We start from the raw sequence: 18494 nt of genomic DNA on the forward strand, positions 1-18494 counted from the left end.
AGAGACCAGATTTGTTCATTTTGTGATGATACCTTCAATTCTCTAATTTTAGTAAATCTTGTTGTAATTTTTTCTTAAAATGGCTAGCCCAATTGCTTTGGTATTTTATATGCGGAGACCTTTCTTTATTTTGTAACAATAAGTTTACTTTTCTAATTTTAGTGAATATTTTTTGTATTTTTTGCTATTTTCAATTGTACAGCAGAGCTATGTCTGCTGACAGGTGGCTTCTTTTCAATATTTATAATACTCAAACTTCATTGTATATGTTCATAAATACCTTTTTACTAAAATACCATTCTTATGATTACAATAAAGTGTTTCAATGTCATTTGCTTTGTGCAGTTGAATGTTACCGGTAGTTTTAAAATAAAAATGATGTGTTTCCCATGATGCAATTTTCTAATATTTCCTACCTTCAGTCCAGCACTCACAGCAGCTTTGAATGACTTGGCACATCAGATACCACAACTGAAGAAAGATGTACAGGATGGTTTACTGAAAATGTTATCATTGGTTTTAATGCATCAACCACTCAGGCATCCAGGGGCACCTAAAACACCCACAGTTGTTATCACCCCTACAAGTAAGTGTTCTTTGGTGCATTCAAAATTTATGTTGTACATTTGTATGTGTAGTAACATTTGTTTTTTTTAGATATTATTCAACAAAATATGATATGTTATTATCTATTTTTCAGTTACTATGCAGTGCAAGATCTGATTGCATTTTTGTTCATATTTATGCATAATAATTAGATAAATTTACATAAACTTATTGTATCTTGGAATGTATTATTGGTGACATAAATGTATTATGTGTTTACCCATAGGCTCCTATGCTAATTTGACTGATGTCACAGACACTACAAGTACTGTGTTAGCACTGAGGACACTGGGAAGTTTTGATTTTGAAGGACATTCCTTAACTCAGTTTGTACGACACTGTGCTGATCACTTCCTGAATAGTGAACATAAAGAGATCAGAATGGAAGCCGCCAGGACTTGTTCCAGTCTTCTTCATCCTTCCCTTCATGTTAGTTTTATCTATTTCTCAGTGACCTTTGACTCTTATCTGGTCCCTTCTTCATATATAACTCATTAAAACATGCCTAAAGTAAACACTGTGTTAGCAGAACACTTTTTTGAACAAGAAATTAAGAACTGTTTCACTAACTTCATTGTATCTGGTTCAATCATTCCTTGATTGGTTTACAAATCTTTTAAGATGAATTTAATGCAACCTGATTTATAGTTAAATCTATATGCCAAGTTGAAGAATAATATTACTTGATATTATATAAACATAAACATGATTATGATATAAAAATTTTTACTACCAGTCTAATATAATAATGTTATTTACAGATACTTGGAAATAATGTTTCACCTCCATCAAGTCCCACCAATACTCAGGTTGTGGCTGATGTGCTTGGTAAATTATTAGTTGTTGGAATTACAGATCAAGGTTGGTTATGAGTAATTATCTACAGCTGTCATAAGAAAATTTTTCAACATTACTTAGATCATATTTATCCAGTTAATCACCCAGGTGCCTTAATCTCTCAGATACATTAATTTTCTAAGTGGCTCAATCTACAAGTTGCCTGAATCTCCAAGGTGTCTAATTTTACAAGGAGCTTGCATCTCCCAGGTGCCTGAATCTTTCAGGTGCCGAATCTTCCAGGTGCTTGAATGTTCCAAGTGCCTGATCCATCTAGGTGTCTAGGTATCTGCATCTCCCAGGTACCTGCGTATCCCAGGTGCCCAAATCTGATACATCAAAAACTGCCAACAAACAAGCTGATCTTTGATTGATCAGAATGTTAGCATTCAGGCAGCCAATCAGGAACAATGTTGTAAGTAGCTGAATCTTTCAGGTGCCTGTATCTCCCAGGAACCTGAATCTTTCAGATGCCTGTATCTCCCAGGAACCTGAATCTTTCAGATGGCTGTATCTCCCAGGAGCCTGAATCTTTCAGATGCCTGTATCTCCCAGGAGCCTGAATCTTTCAGGTGCCTGTATCTTCCAGGAGCTTGGATATTTCAGATGCCTGTATCTCCCAGGAGACTGAATCTTCCAGATGCCTGTATCTCCCAGGAGACTGAATCTTCCAGATGCCTGTATCTCCCAGGAACCTGAATCTTTCAGATGCCTGTATCTCCCAGGAACCTGAATCTTTCAGATGCCTGTATCTCCCAGGAGCCTGAATCTTTCAGATGCCTGTATCTCCCAGGAGCCTGAATCTTTCAGGTGCCTGTATCTTCCAGGAGCCTGAATCTTTCAGGTGCCTGTATCTTCCAGGAGCTTGGATATTTCAGATGCCTGTATCTCCCAGGAGACTGAATCTTCCAGATGCCTGTATCTCCCAGGAGACTGAATCTTCCAGATGCCTGTATCTCCCAGGAACCTGAATCTTTCAGATGCCTGTATCTCCCAGGAACCTGAATCTTTCAGATGCCTGTATCTCCCAGGAGCCTGAATCTTTCAGGTGTCTGTATCTCCCAAGAGACTGAATCATTCAGGTGCCTGTATCTCCCAGGAGCCTGAATCTTTCAGATGCCTGTATCTCCCAGGAGCCTGAATCTTTCAGATGCCTGTATCTCCCAAAAGACTGAATCTTTCAGGTGCCCGTATCTCCCAGGAGCCTGAATATTTCAGATGCCCATATCTCCCAAGAGCCTGAATCTTTCAGATGCCCGTATCTCCCAGGAGACTGAATCTTTCAGATGCCTGTATCTCCAAGGAGCCTCAATCTTCTAGATGCCTGTATCTCCCAAGAGACTGAATCTTTCAGATGCCTGTATCTCCCAGGAGCATGAATCTTTCAGATGCCTGTATCTCTCAAGAGACTGAATCTTTCAGATGCCTGTATCTCCCAGGAGCCTGAATCTTTCAGATGCCTGTATCTCCCAGGAGCCTGAATCTTTCAGATGCCTGTATCTCCCAGGAGCCTGAATCTTTCAGATGCCTGTATTTCCCAATAGACTGAATCTTTCAGATGCCTGTATCTCCCAATAGACTGAATCTTTCAGATGCCTGTATCTCCCAATAGACTGAATCTTTCAGATGCCTGTATCTCCCAGGAGCCTGAATCTTCCAGATGCCTGTATCTCCCAGATGCCTGTATCTCCCAGGAGACTGAATCTTTCAGATGCTCGTATCTCTCAGGAGCCTGAATCTTCCAGATGCCTGTATCTCCCAGGAGCCTGTATCTCCCAGGAGCCTGAATCTTCCAGATGCCTTAAAGTTTATCTTCCAGGAGCTTGAATCTTTCAGATGCCTGTATCTCCCAGGAGACTGAATCTTTCAGATGCCTGTAACTCCCAGGAGACTGAATCTTTCAAATGCCTGTATCCCCCAGGAGACGAGGTATGTAAATGTGTCGAAATGGACACAGTGCGAGTGGTTAGTGCTAGTAGCACTAATCCGAAAAACTACTAGATCTAGTGCTAAAATGGCACTAGATCTAGTGCAAAAACGGCACTAGATCTAGTGCTAAAATGTACATAGTGCGAGTGGCATTGATATTGCGTAGTCAACGACGTCAAGACATCCCGTGATTCTCTGAAAATAAATTAATATTTACGTAAAATTGTTGTATCTTTCATTCATTGGAAATGTGCTACAGTGGGAAAATTGAGAATGTCATTGTCCACGTTTGTCGTAATACTAATAGACCTTTGGAACAACGCGATCGGCCGGGAAACTAGCTGAAACAGTGAAACTGCAGGTCGAACTGCGCAATTTTTACAAATTGTGAATAGATATACTGTATGAAATGGTATTGTGGGGAAGTCCCGGGTCCCAGTAAAGCTCGGTGGGTTGTGCGTGTACTGCGATTTTCACGCAATCCTGTTGTTACATTGTATCATGGAGGAACTAACGGAATATGATGTAACCTCGCCGATTTTTTAATTTTTTAACGTGATCATATTATGTATGTCTAGACACTTTCTCTGCAATAATATTTTTTAGAAACCCTTAGGATTTTTTGTTGTAGACTCTCGAAATCTTGTTCTTGTTACAGTTGCTAATAATTAAAACATGTGAAGTAACAAGTTCATCTGTTGAATTTCCGGTTGTGAAATACGTGTTTTAACCCTCACAGCTAAACAAACCCAGTGTATGGTCGCGTTAAAAAAATGGGACCAAGAAATCGTCCAGGGCGATTTTTCGGCAGTTTTTAAATTTATTTTTTAAAATATTTTGTCGTAATTTATCGGACATTTCAATCGTTCCTGACGCCTAAATCAGTCTATTCATGGAACCACAGTCCCTCTATCACTGATAGAGGGACTGTGATGGAACTATATATAGTTCCATGGTCTATTTAAGTTTTTATTCAAGAGCGTGTTTATTTTGACTAGCGTAAGCTCCGTTTGGACAAATAGCTGTTATCACTGTAAACAATGTGAAATTATTCTTCTTATGCTAAGTTCATCTTTGAAAACAATTATTTTTTTTATTTTAAAAAAAATCATGCCATTTTCCCATCAAAATCCAAGCCAAAAGAGCGTACTACAACATCGTCAAATCTCTTCCGCGTTGCGTTCAATAACATTAACATATTTAAATGAGCTATGGTGATTTGAACGCGTTGGCATCGTCCAGCATTTTGATTGGTTAATTTGCGATTTGACCTATTAGCTCAACTCATGCAAGAGAAGCGCATGGCGGATACCCTACCGCATCGAGCGTTTATATCATTTGCTTACGATGAAACTAAGTTGAATTTTATTTGAATTTCATAAAAATTATCGATTTTTTTTTTTTTTGCGTTATTATAATCACTACTGACTAATAATCAACGTTTGTGAAACGTAGCATGTCCGGATTGAGCATCTGTGATCGCTTGCCGGGATTGTTAATGCAGTTGTGTTCGTTTTTATTAGAAACGTCGTTTAAAATATACTTTTGTTACCAATAAAATAAAAACAAATGTATTTGAAAAATGACACTCGGCGACACTTTAATGACATTTCAGGTGGTCTACTTTTTAATTCAGCAATAATTATTAATTATTGTTAATTCTGCAATAGTTTCTTTCGTCTTGGGTGGCCCAACTCACGGCGTAGAAAGTCTGTGTAGTTGGATACAATGAAAATGTCCCTCCAAAATATTTGATAATTATTATTTTAAATTTTGAACCCCAAATAAGCGCACATCAGCCGTGAAATCCCCATCTCACGCATATTGCCAATGTTTTATACTGTTTGCAGTTTGCATATGAAAGTGGTTGTTGATGCCCCTCCTATTATTCGACGTTGTTGACAATGCGATAACAATGCCACTCGCACTGTGCACATTTTAGCACTAGATCTAGTGCCATTTTAGCGCTAGATCTAGTGCCATTTTAGCACTAGATCTAGTACTTTTTCGGATTAGTGCTACTAGCACTAACCACTCGCACTACGCCCATTTCGACACATTTACATACATGAGGAGACTGAATCTTTCAGATGCCTGTATCCCCCAGGAGACTGAATCTTTCAGATGCATGTATCTCCCAGGTGCCTGAATCTTTCAGATGCCTGTATCTCCCAGGAGCCTGAATCTTTCAGATGCCTGTATCTCCCAGGAGCCTGAATCTTTCAGATGCCTTTATCTCCCAAGAGACTGAATCTTTCAGATGCCTGTATCTCCCAGGAACCTGAATCTTCCAGATGCCTGTATCTCCCAAGAGACTGAATCTTTCAGATGCCCGTATCTCCCAGGAGCCTGAATCTTTCAGATGCCTGTATCTCCCAGGAGACTGAATCTTTCAGATGCCTGTATCTCCCAGGAACCTGAATCTTCCAGATGCCTGTATCTCCCAAGAGACTGAATCTTTCAGGTGCCTGTATCTCCCAAGAGACTGAATCTTTCAGGTGCATGTATCTCCCAGGAACCTGAATCTTTCAGATGCCTGTATCTCCCATGAACCTGAATCTTTCAGATGCCCGTATCTCCCAGGAACCTGAATCTTTCAGATGCCTGTATCTCCCAGGAACCTGAATCTTTCAGATGCCTGTATCTCCCAGGAGCCTGAATCTTTCAGATGCCTGTATCTCCCAGGAGCCTGAATCTTTCAGGTGCCTGTATCTTCCAGGAGCTTGAATATTTCAGATGCCTGTATCTCCCAGGAGACTGAATCTTCCAGATGCCTGTATCTCCCAGGAGACTGAATCTTCCAGATGCCTGTATCTCCCAGGAGACTGAATCTTCCAGGTGCCTGTATCTCCCAGGAGACTGAATCTTTCAGGTGCCTGTATCTCCCAAGAGACTGAATCATTCAGGTGCCTGTATCTCCCAGGAGCCTGAATCTTTCAGGTGCCTGTATCTCCCAGGAGCCTGAATCTTTCAGATGCCTGTATCTCCCAGGAGCCTGAATCTTTCAGATGCCTGTATCTCCCAAGAGACTGAATCTTTCAGGTGCCCGTATCTCCCAGGAGCCTGAATATTTCAGATGCCCGTATCTCCCAAGAGCCTGAATCTTTCAGATGTCCGTATCTCCCAGGAGACTGAATCTTTCAGATGCCTGTATCTCCCAGGAGACTGAATCTTTCAGATGCCTGTATCTCCCAGGAACCTGAATCTTCCAGATGCCTGTATCTCTCAGGAACCTGAATCTTCCAGATGCCTGTATCTCCCAAGTGACTGAATCTTTCAGGTGCCTGTATCTCCCAAGAAACTGAATCTTTCAGGTGCCTGTATCTCCCAAGAGACTGAATCTTTCAGGTGCCTGTATCTCCCAGGAACCTGAATCTTTCAGATGCCTGTATCTCCCAGGAACCTGAATCTTTCAGATGCCTGTATCTCCCAGGAACCTGAATCTTTCAGATGCCTGTATCTCCCAGGAACCTGAATCTTTCAGATGTCTGTATCTCCCAGGAACCTGAATTTTTCAGATGCCTGTATCTCCCAGGAACCTGAATCTTTCAGATGCCTGTATCTCCCAGGAGCTTGAATCTTTCAGGTGCCAGTATCTCCCAGGAACCTGAATCTTTCAGATGCCCGTATCTCCCAGGAACCTGAATCTTTCAGATGCCTGTATCTCCCAGGAACCTGAATCTTTCAGATGCCTGTATCTCACAGGAACCTGAATCTTTCAGATGCCTGTATCTCCCAGGAACCTGAATCTTTCAGATGCCTGTATCTCCCAGGAACCTGAATCTTTCAGATGCCTGTATCTCCCAGGAGCTTGAATCTTTCAGGTGCCTGTATCTCCCAGGAACCTGAATCTTTCAGATGCCTGTATCTCCCAGGAACCTGAATCTTTCAGATGCCTGTATCTCCCAGGAACCTGAATCTTTCAGATGTCTGTATCTCCCAGGAGCCTGAATCTTTCAGATGCCTGTATCTCCCAAGAGACTGAATCTTTCAGGTGCCCGTATTTCCCAGGAGCCTGAATATTTCAGATGCCTGTATCTCCCAAGAGCCTGAATCTTTCAGATGCCTGTATCTCCCAGGAGACTGAATCTTTCAGATGCCTGTATCTCCCAGGAACCTGAATCTTCCAGATGCCTGTATCTCCCAGGAACCTGAATCTTCCAGATGCCTGTATCTCCCAAGAGACCGAATCTTTCAGGTGCCTGTATCTCCCAAGAGACTGAATCTTTCAGGTGCCTGTATCTCCCAGGAACCTGAATCTTTCAGATGCCTGTATCTCCCAGGAACCTGAATCTTTCAGATGCCTGTATCTCCCAGGAACCTGAATCTTTCAGATGCCTGTATCTCCCAGGAACCTGAATCTTTCAGATGCCTGTATCTCCCAGGAACCTGAATCTTTCAGATGCCTGTATCTCCCAGGTGCTTGAATCTTTCAGGTGCCCGTATCTCCCAGGAACCTGAATCTTTCAGATGCCTGAATCTTTCAGATGCCTGAATCTTTCAGATGCCTGTATCTCCCAGGAGCCTGAATCTTTCAGATGCCTGAATCTTTCAGATGCCTGTATCTCCCAGGAGCCTGAATCTTTCAGATGCCTGAATCTTTCAGATGCCTGTATCTCCCAGGAGCCTGAATCTTTCAGGTGCCTGTATCTTCCAGGAGCCTGAATCTTTCAGGTGCTTTCATCTCCTTGGTGCTTGCATCTCCCAGGTGTCTGAATCTTCAAGATGCCTATATCTCCCAGGAGCCTGAATCTTCAAGATTCCTAGACATACAAATGTAATGAATGAGCATTTTTTTCAAAACATCCCTAGTATCCCATCCATGTAGTATGTAGCCAAACGTTGCTAACATGTTGCAGAACTGTTCATTACATAGACTTGTATCTTCATTCCATTTTGGTTAATTCTAACTGCACTTCAGAGTGCAAACCTTAATATTGTAAACAATTATTTAATTGATGTGTGATGAGTCTTAATTTGCATAGTTGCCAGATATGGTGTTAAGAAGAAACAGGACTAATATGGGCATATAAAGAATGATATACACTTTGACATAATTTCAGATATCAAACTAATATTTCTCATTTTTTTGACTATCATTTCAGATCCTGATATTCGTTACTGTGTCTTAGCATCACTAGATGAACGATTTGATGCTCACCTTGCACAAGCAGAGAATCTGAGTGCTTTGTTTGTAGCATTGAATGATGAAGTATTTGAAATCCGAGAACTTGCTATGTGTATGATTGGTCGACTCAGTAATCTCAATCCAGCATTTGTTATGCCTGCGTTACGGAAAACACTTATTCAGGTAAAGTGTACACTGGTTTTTTGTATGGAAATATGGCTACACATGCTTGTTTTACTCACACACATGCTTGTTTTACTCACACACATGCTTGTTTTACTCACATGCTTGTTTTACTCACACACAAAGATTTAATCTTTTCACCACCAGAATTTCTCACTCAAATTTTCTTGTATTCTCAATATTTCTTGAAATGAACTCTTATTTTAGAGCCAACAGACAAAATTTTACTCAAAAATTGTTTCTCAAAAAATGTGATTATTTTTGTCCCAATCTTCTGAAGGAAAGGGCAAACTATAAACTAGATTATTTTGTGAATTTGTGATGAAAAGAGGGAACTGGTAGTGAAAGGGTTAAATTTTCTAAGAGTCGGACAACTTAAGGGACAACATCAAAAGTTCAATGTAGGATAAAAAACTTAATTCCTTAGTTTTTTCGCCAACCACCCCCCCCCCACCCCACACTGAAACTTAATTGATATATATTGATCATGGCGTCAGACTACATTCACCATTAAATGCAAATTGATAATCGGACAGTAGTATGGCATAGCAGTTGGTTGTAATAATGAAGGGGAATATACGCATGCGCAAACTACTTTTCTGAGTTATGCGCATGCTCTAGGTCCATGCCCTGAAATTGGCCTCATTTGATGCACAAACCATTTTCTCGTCTTTGATGTGTGTTTTTTTCATTTTCTGTTATTTTTGTCCATGATTGGATAAAAAAACAACAACAAATACTCCAGGATTTTTTTGACTTCATTAAAAAATAAAATCGTTTTTGTAGGACGGAATCTTTTTGAGGTCAACCCCCCCTAAACTAAAGCAAATAAGTTTTTTATCCAATATCGATCTGTTGACATCGTCCCTAATTTATCTGTTTATACAATATTTCAACTAGTTCACTTCATTGTGTCTTTCAGAGTTTTATTTTCTATGTTTCACATTTGGATAAAATTTTGTTTCAGCATCTCAAATAAAATAATTTAAATTTTTTGGTAATAATTTAACCACCTCCCATATTAAATGATCTACTAATATACACCATTCACTTGATTTCAATTTCAAAATATTTTTTTTTTTAATTGCCATAACCTAGATTACCAAAATTAGCAATTACCGAAATATATTTGCCACGGTTAGACCTATTTCACCTATTTGAGATTTTGACCGCCACACAAAAGTCAATTTTTGTCATATTTCGAACAAAATAAACATGTGTATAATTTTGATACTTTTTTGTTTATTTTGTCCAAAATTAACAAAGATATGAAAGAAGCACATAAATATGTTTAATATGTTTCAAGAATATTTCAGCAGAAAGAATTATGCTGTTGAAAATGTTATTACTGATGGTATGTCTTTTATTTGTAGATACTAACAGAGTTGGAACATAGTGGTGTTGGTAGAAATAAAGAACAGAGTGCTCGCATGTTAGGACATCTTGTATCGAATGCACCACGGTTGATACGCCCATATATGGAACCAATTGTTAAGGTTGGAATATTATTACCATAATATCTTCATGTATAAGGATTTTGGTTCATAATAATTAATAATTACGCAGTTTATTAAAATGCCATAGTAGTCATGGTAGCACAAATCAAAATTTTGTTTTCCAAAAATTATTTTATACACATTGTATATGTCACATGGAACCCATGATGGGGTCCGTTTACTGTAATTATTTAAACTCTTTTAGTACAATACATGTACACTTTGTGTCAAATTTTATTTTTGTTTTCAGGCATTAATTCCCAAATTAAAAGAACCTGATCCCAACCCAGATGTTGTGATCAGTGTATTGGCTGCTATTGGTGAACAAGCACAGGTAGGAGTATATTTACTTCATGGTTGAGAATGCTTTGAATATTTTATTTCATTTTTTTTTCAGTGACTGACTTTTATGTATCTTTTACTTCAGTATTTTGTTTCTGCAAAGGATCTTTCTCTGTGATTGCTTTGATTTTATGTGTCTATTTATGTGTCTTTGACTGATTGCTTCAAAGACGTCATGCATATATGCACTATTCATTTGGACATATTGATTGACCACTGTGTGTGAGTGCAGTCATTCATATCCAGCCATAACTAACTCACGTTTGGACTGATCAAGTTCAAATTTCACACATACATCAGCTTTATATCGAGCACATGCACATATTTCATGATCTGGTTCAAGATGGCTGATTGGCAGAAATTTTTAGAGAGGTAACTTACTATTGTTTGGCCATGAGAGAGGTAACTTACTATTGTTTGGCCATGAGAGAGGTAACTTACTATTGCCTTGCCATGAGTGTGGTAACTTACTATTGTTTGGCCATGAGAGGGGTAACTTACTATATTGTCTGGGCATGAGAGAGGTACTTTACTATTGTTTGGCCATGAGAGGGGTAACTTACTATTGTTTGGCCATGAGAGAGGTAACTTACTATTGTTTGGCCATGAGAGAGGTAACTTACTATTGCCTTGCCATGAGTGTGGTAACTTACTATTGTTTGGCCATGAGAGGGGTAACTTACTATATTGTCTGGGCATGAGAGAGGTACTTTACTATTGTTTGGCCATGAGAGGGGTAACTTAATATATTGTCTGGGCACGAGAGGGGTAACTTACTATTGTCTGGGCATGAGAGAGGTAACTTACTATTGTCTGGCCATGAGAGGGGTAACTTACTATTGTCTGGCCATGAGAGAGGTAGCTTACTATTGTCTGGCCATGAGAGAGGTAACTTACTATTTACATAATTTGTTTTGTAGGTGAGCGGGGTTGAAATGCGTAAATGGATGGATGACCTTTTACCCATCATTCTTGATATGTTACAAGACTCTTCCTCATTGGCTAAGAGGGAAGTGGCTCTCTGGACTCTTGGGCAGCTAGTTGAAAACACCGGATATGTTGTGGAGCCATACAAAAAATACCCAATGCTGTTGGAAGTTTTGCTCAACTTTTTGAAAACTGAGCAGTCTACTAACATAAGGAGAGAGGTAAAGGAAACCAATTTTGTTGATTATGAAGTTTTTAATTTATCTCGTTATGAATCAAAAAGTAAATAAAAATAGCGCCCTCTATATTTCTGACATGATGTTACAGATAACCAAAATATAGAAATAAAATTATAGTTCAGTGTATTACCATAAAGCCTACAATTTTGCTGAGAAAACTGCATTTTTTATCATTTACTAGTCTAATAGTTTGTTTGGACAACTATATTATTATGTGGACAACCATTTTGTATTTTTAGTATTTTTAACTCTGTGTTATTAATTTTCTCCAGACAATCCGAGTGTTAGGATTACTGGGAGCGCTAGATCCGTATAAACATAAAGTCAATTCAACTCACCCAGATAGGTATGACACAGGCGCTATGGTCAGTATGCCTGATACAACGGGAACACAGGAGGCTGGAGGTAAGACTATATTACAGTAATCAGTGTTAAATGGGAAGTAAAATAAAATCATTACAAATTCTGATAAAATACTACATTGGACATTTTGTGGTGCAATTTTACCTGGTACTGTGTGTAACACTGAAAATGTGTGACAACACTAATGAAAGTGTTAATTGTAAACCACAAATTTTATTTCTGCTGTTTCTAAGTGTGGTTACCATGGCATGTCTGTTTAATAAGAGTCTACAGCATGCATACAATGCGTTGAAATACATTGACTGTTTACACAAAATTTAAACATGTGTTGCAGGACTCAATTCAAAAGGATTCTAATCTGATATGTAAACTGTTGTGATGGAATTTATTAAATTAGCATGTAGTACAGTACTGTAAAAAGAAAAATATTAAATGGTTTCAATTTTAATGGACTTGGTGTTGCATGGATATTCACTATATTTTAATTTAAATACACTAGTTTGTGAAAGAAACAATACATTTTATTGTTAAATTTAAATAATCGTTTTGTTTTAATTTGTACTAATTAGCTATCTGCAAAATAAGTGAAAATAAAGCCCAACACATCATTTAGCTCGGCAGCTATGGCATCTTGTCAAAATTTACCAAAGTTGGGAAGTATTTTCTAAAAGCTTACATGTCTCAATGAAGGGTTGTTCTTTCAACAGGAGAATACACTACTAGTGAAATGTTGGTTAATATGGGAAGTGGTCCACTAGAAGAATTTTATCCTGCTGTTGCTGTGGCAACACTGATGCGTATTATGCGAGATCCATCTCTTTCCAGTTACCACAGTATGGTTGTCCAGGCGATAATGTTCATTTTCAAGAGTATGGGTATAAAATGTGTCCAGTTTTTACCGCAAATAATGCCGACATTCCTGAATGTTATCCGGACATGTGATCCGGCAATACGAGAGGTATGTGGGAAATATCCTCTGGTCATTTCAAAGTTTTTTATTACAGTTTCTCATTGTTTTTGTATTGAATAAAATAATGTGACACTGCATGTGTTTTATTTCTTTTTCAGTTTTTATTCCAACAGTTGGGTTTCATCATTTCTATTGTAAAACAACACATCAGGAATTACTTAGATGACATCTTTGCAATTATCAAAGTAAGTTTTTTGGGTTTCTCATTCTTACAGTAACCACTTCTACATCTTTGTTTATATAATACTATGCATACTAATCTCATATTATACTTTGTAGGAATACTGGACCCTGGACAGTCCAATGCAGAATACTATTATACTATTAGTGGAACAAATAGTTGTAGCATTGGGTGGCGAGTTTAAAGTCTATCTACCACAGCTTGTACCACAAATATTGCGAGTATTTATGCATGACAGTCACAACAGGAACGTAACTCTAAAGGTGTGTTTTATATTTAGTTTTTGTGATGGTCTGAAAAGTAGCCTAATAGATTATGTCTTGATGTTTATGTTTGTCCACGTATAACTGAAATATTTACTTTATGATTCATGTTATTTATTCTCAATTACAGCAATCATATTTTAGAGTAAATATTGGCAGCCATTTTTGACTCCCATGTGCGAAGCACATAATGGGAGTCTTTGCAGTTAGTGTGTCTGTGTGTGTGGGTGTGTGTGTGTATGTGTGTATGTGTGTATGTGTGTCCGACTGTTCCACTGCTATCTCAAGAACCATACATCGGTTTTTGATGAAACTTGGTGCATAGATGCTCTGGGCCAATGCGCAGATTTGATTAGGTTTTGGTAAAAATCCATGCTCGTTAATTACCTAATTTGCATGATAATTAGCTGATTTTTAGCTATTCTATGACTGTTCCACTGATATCTAAAGAACTACTCATTGGATTTTGATGAAACTTGGTACATAGATGCTCTGAACATATGCGTAGATTTGATTAGTTTTTGGTAAAAATCCGTGCATATTAATTACCTAATTTGCATGATAATTAGCTGATTTTTAGCTGTCCCATGATTGTTCCACTGATATCTAAAGAACCACTCATTGGATTTTGATGAAACTTGGTACATAGATGCTCTGAACATATGCGCTGATTTGATTAGTTTTTGGTAAAAATCCGTGCATATTAATTACCTAATTTGCATGATAATTAGCTGATTTTTAGCTGTTCCATGATTGTTCCACTGATATCTAAACAACCACTCATTGGATTTTGATGAAACTTTGTACATACATGCTCTGAACTAATGCTAGGTTTTGATTAGTTTTTGGTAATAATCTGTGGATACTAATTACCTAATTTGCATAATGATTAGTCAATTTTCGGTTTTTCCACTGATATCTCAAGTACTAATCATCACATTTCTATGAAACTTGGTACATAGATGTCATATGACACTGCACAGACCTGATAGTTTTTATGGTAATATCAGTACATATTAATTACCTAATTTGCATAATTAATTAATTTTCAGCATTTGATATAAAAGTGAGCATTACATTTCAATGAAACTTGGTACTTACATACTCAAGGACTATTCAGAGATTAATTGTTTCCGATAAATATTTGTGCATATTAATCACCTAATTTGCATAATTAGTTAATTTTCAGCTTTTCCACGGGTATCTCAAGTACTAATCATTGCATTTCAATGAAACTTGGTACATAGATCCTTTAGGACTATGCAGAGACCTGATTAGTTTTAGAACAAATAATTGTGCATATTAATTAACTAATTTACATAATTAATTTTCAGCTTTTCTACTGATATCTAAAGTACTAATCATCACATTTCAATGAATCTAGAATTATGCAGACCCAATTAATTTCTGGTAAATATTTGTGCATATTAATCACCTAATTTGCATAATTAACCAACTTTCACACTGATATCTCAGGTACTAAACATCACATATCAATGAATGTACATGGATGCTGTAGGACAATAGACAGACCTGGATAATTGTGGGTTAAAATCTGTAAATATTAATTACCTAATTTGCATAATTAACCAATTTTAAGCTTTCACACTGATATCTAAAGTACTAATTATTCCATTTCAATGAAACTTAGTACAAAGATGCTCTAGAACAATGTATAAACCTGATTAGTTTGGGTTAAAAATCTGTTCATATTAATTCCCTAATAAGCATAATAACTCATAATTTTTTGGTTCTAATCACATTTCAATTAAACTTGGAAACATAGATTTTCTGTTACATTGCGCAGTTGCATTGCATTAGTTTTACACTCAAATCTGTTCATATTAATTTTCTGATTTGCATAATTAGTTTTCAGCTAAGTAATTTCGAATTATATTTAATGTGTCTCCAATACTCTCAGCACATGGGAGTTCTTTCTAAGCTTTCTTTGATGTTTATTTCCTTGACAGATTGAACTGTATGACCTGAAAATATATCATACATGGAACTGGACACTGATGGTTCTGTTACTGATTTGTCACATTTCATGATTAGACTGTAATAGCACATTTTGTTTCATTTCCAGTTGTTGAATGCAATGCAGATGTTTGGTGCTAATTTAGATGATTATCTTCATTTATTATTACCTCCTGTTGTTAAAATATTTGATTCACCAGATGTCCCACTGAATGTCAGAAGGTGAGATCTCATTTCAAAATTGGATTTTCTTAATTTATTTCACTGCTTATCAAACCTCTCAAGACATGGTTTCTTCCTTACCTTACATATTGTAATTCCTGTTCACTCAACAATTGTCTACTCTTGTTGACAGATACCAGCAAAAATGATTTGAAAATGGTTTCTCATCTTTCTTTAGCATTAAAGTGCCTGTGAAATGGCTGCTATTTTCACGCCAAAAATTATCCATTGATACATAAATTTTATTAATTTTTATGTTTTTTAAGCATGAATTATTTTTTTAAGTGAAAAAATGCGTTTTAAACTCAGTCTACAGCAACTTTATTTTTGTGTATTTTAAAACGAGGCTCCTCATTAGCTTCTCATTTGTATACAGAAATTCCCCCTTGTGACGTCAGAAGGGGAAGTTGCTGGGTAGCTTGCATTGCCGATACGTGTAAATAAGGCGAATTTCTTGTGCTGTTTTCTCGTCTTTGACTAAATTGCCACTTATGTATTTGTTTGTTGAGTAAGAATGGACCATAATGAACACATAGTATCAAGTTTGTTGCATGGGGTTGAGTTAGATGCGAAATATGTCCGGTCTGGTGTAGCTAGTCACCGTGGTCGACGCCATCATCAATGCACGTTTGTACACTGTTGCTGGACCCCGGCTTCGGACAAAATCAAATTTGACGCCTGAATCGTCTTGTTATTTACCAGGTTACTGTTTTATTTCAACGATCGTCTTAGTAAAAAAAACATTCAAAATTAAAAAAAAAAGAGAACATATTTTGACATTCTAAACATTAAATTATAGTGATCAATAAAATAGAGAGATAATTAAAAATAAAATAAATTTGTTGTGATGGGTGAACGCGTCGGGTCATGACGGGGACAAGTGCGTGAATGGCGGCATTTAATTGGATAACAAAAATAATTGATAGCGACTCACATACAGACAAATTTGAGTGGATTTAGCATGATTTTCATAATTATGACATCATATTAAAAAAATACTTGTTGGAAACACATTGATTATTACACAGATCAAGCTGCAAGTAAAGGCAACAAAGGTGTGAATTCGACATTCAACACCAATCACCAAACAATTCAGACACTTAGCTTGCGAAAATTAAAACAGGGCTGCGTAATTTCCTGTTTGTCTGACGCTTCGTTGTCGTGTCATTATCAAAATTACTACTACCTCTTACATAACACGAGTGGTCTCTATAAATCGATAATCAGGATCGCAAAAAAAGTCAAATCATTTGAAACACTTACCCAGCATCTCTCTCCCTTCTAAAATCCGCCTCAGTGATCATGGGCTGGTCCGGAATCTATTTTTTTGAAAACGTTTTGTATTGCGCCAGGTTTAAGTTGTTGGCATTTCTCGTTAAAACCTAGTTGTTTTGTCATGAACAAGGACAGTTTTACGAAATAAAAAATCTGAGGTGAAGTGGACATTACATTTGACGATGTAAGGAGGAAGTCCACCCCAACCTTTTCTCGTTATTTTCATGGCTTTCGTCCACCGATTTTGCACCTTCGGAAAGGAAACGTGTAAATACTTACACTATGACTATACGCATTACTGCAACTGCCCACAACACAGCGTTTAACCATCATAAATGTTTGTTGTGAAAACAACTTCTAAAAATTCTCTCTCTCAAAAATAAAATAAAATAGACAAAAAAAAAACCCTGATCAAAAAATGTATATCGTTTAAAAGTATGTTGAATGACACAGTGATATAAAAGTACGACCCAGGGGTATGGCTTCCTCTCATATTTTTGCATTCAGTGGCGAGAGTCGGAAATCCGGAAACAGTCGACCATTTCAGGATAGGTGGGCGTGGCTACAGCACAGGAAATATCTCAAATTTACTTGGATACGAGTAATCATTTTCAGCAAAAAAATCAATAACTGCCCATTTCAGTGGGGCACAGAACTAAAATGGGAAACAAGAGGGTGGGCACTTTAAATATATATTGAATTTTCATGAAAATTCAAATAAAAACATAATTTTTATGACAATTGTATGAAACAAAAAAGCAGCTTAATAACCACATTCATTCTGTCACACAGCGCTGCCTTAATTACCATTGACCGCCTCAGTGACACACTGGACTTCACTGACTTTGCTTCCCGGATTGTTCACCCGCTCGTTCGTACATTGGATAACACTCCAGAATTAAGGTCGGTTGCCATGGATACATTATCATCTCTCGTGCTACAACTTGGCAAGAAGTATCAGATATTTATTCCAATGGTCAATAAAGTGCTATATAAACATCGGATATCGAATCAACGATACGATATGTTACTATGTCGTATTGTTCAGGTAAACATCGGCTATCAAATCAACGATACGATATGTTACTATGCCGTATTGTTCAGGTAAACATCGGGTATCAAATCAACGATACGATATGTTACTATGCCGTATTGTTCAGGTAAACATCGGGTATCAAATCAACGATACGATATGTTACTATGCCGTATTGTTCAGGTAAACATTGAGTATCAAATCAACGATACGATATGTTACTATGCCGTATTGTTCAGGTAAACATTGAGTATCGAATCAACGATACGATATGTCACTATGCCGTATTGTTCAGGTAAACATCGGGTATCAAATCAACGATACGATATGTTACTATGCCGTATTGTTCAGGTAAACATTGAGTATCGAATCAACGATACGATATGTTACTATGCCGTATTGTTCAGGTAAACATTGGGTATCAAATCAACGATACGATATGTTACTATGCCGTATTGTTCAGGTAAACATTGAGTATCGAATCAACGATACGATATGTTACTATGCCGTATTGTTCAGGTAA

The 18494-nt window shown here is 37.4% G+C and overlaps 1 protein-coding gene across 1 annotated transcript in view; it reads left to right on the forward strand.

Moving 5' to 3' along the window:
* LOC100329005 (target of rapamycin) overlaps positions 1 to 18494 on the forward strand; it is a 110123-nt gene that overhangs the window by 19535 nt on the left and 72094 nt on the right. Inside the window, exons 13-25 of the mRNA XM_085490725.1 lie at positions 423 to 586; positions 833 to 1035; positions 1368 to 1467; positions 8478 to 8683; positions 10057 to 10179; positions 10430 to 10513; positions 11442 to 11669; positions 11960 to 12092; positions 12758 to 13008; positions 13119 to 13205; positions 13300 to 13464; positions 15551 to 15663; positions 17731 to 17986. Coding sequence (XP_085346851.1) covers positions 423 to 586; positions 833 to 1035; positions 1368 to 1467; positions 8478 to 8683; positions 10057 to 10179; positions 10430 to 10513; positions 11442 to 11669; positions 11960 to 12092; positions 12758 to 13008; positions 13119 to 13205; positions 13300 to 13464; positions 15551 to 15663; positions 17731 to 17986 — 2113 coding nt within the window. The remainder of the gene's footprint in view (positions 1 to 422; positions 587 to 832; positions 1036 to 1367; positions 1468 to 8477; positions 8684 to 10056; positions 10180 to 10429; positions 10514 to 11441; positions 11670 to 11959; positions 12093 to 12757; positions 13009 to 13118; positions 13206 to 13299; positions 13465 to 15550; positions 15664 to 17730; positions 17987 to 18494) is intronic.

This window comes from Saccoglossus kowalevskii, chromosome 15, assembly GCF_978046115.1.
Source record: "Saccoglossus kowalevskii chromosome 15, keSacKowa6.1, whole genome shotgun sequence".
NCBI classification, from domain to species: Eukaryota; Metazoa; Hemichordata; class Enteropneusta; family Harrimaniidae; genus Saccoglossus; species Saccoglossus kowalevskii.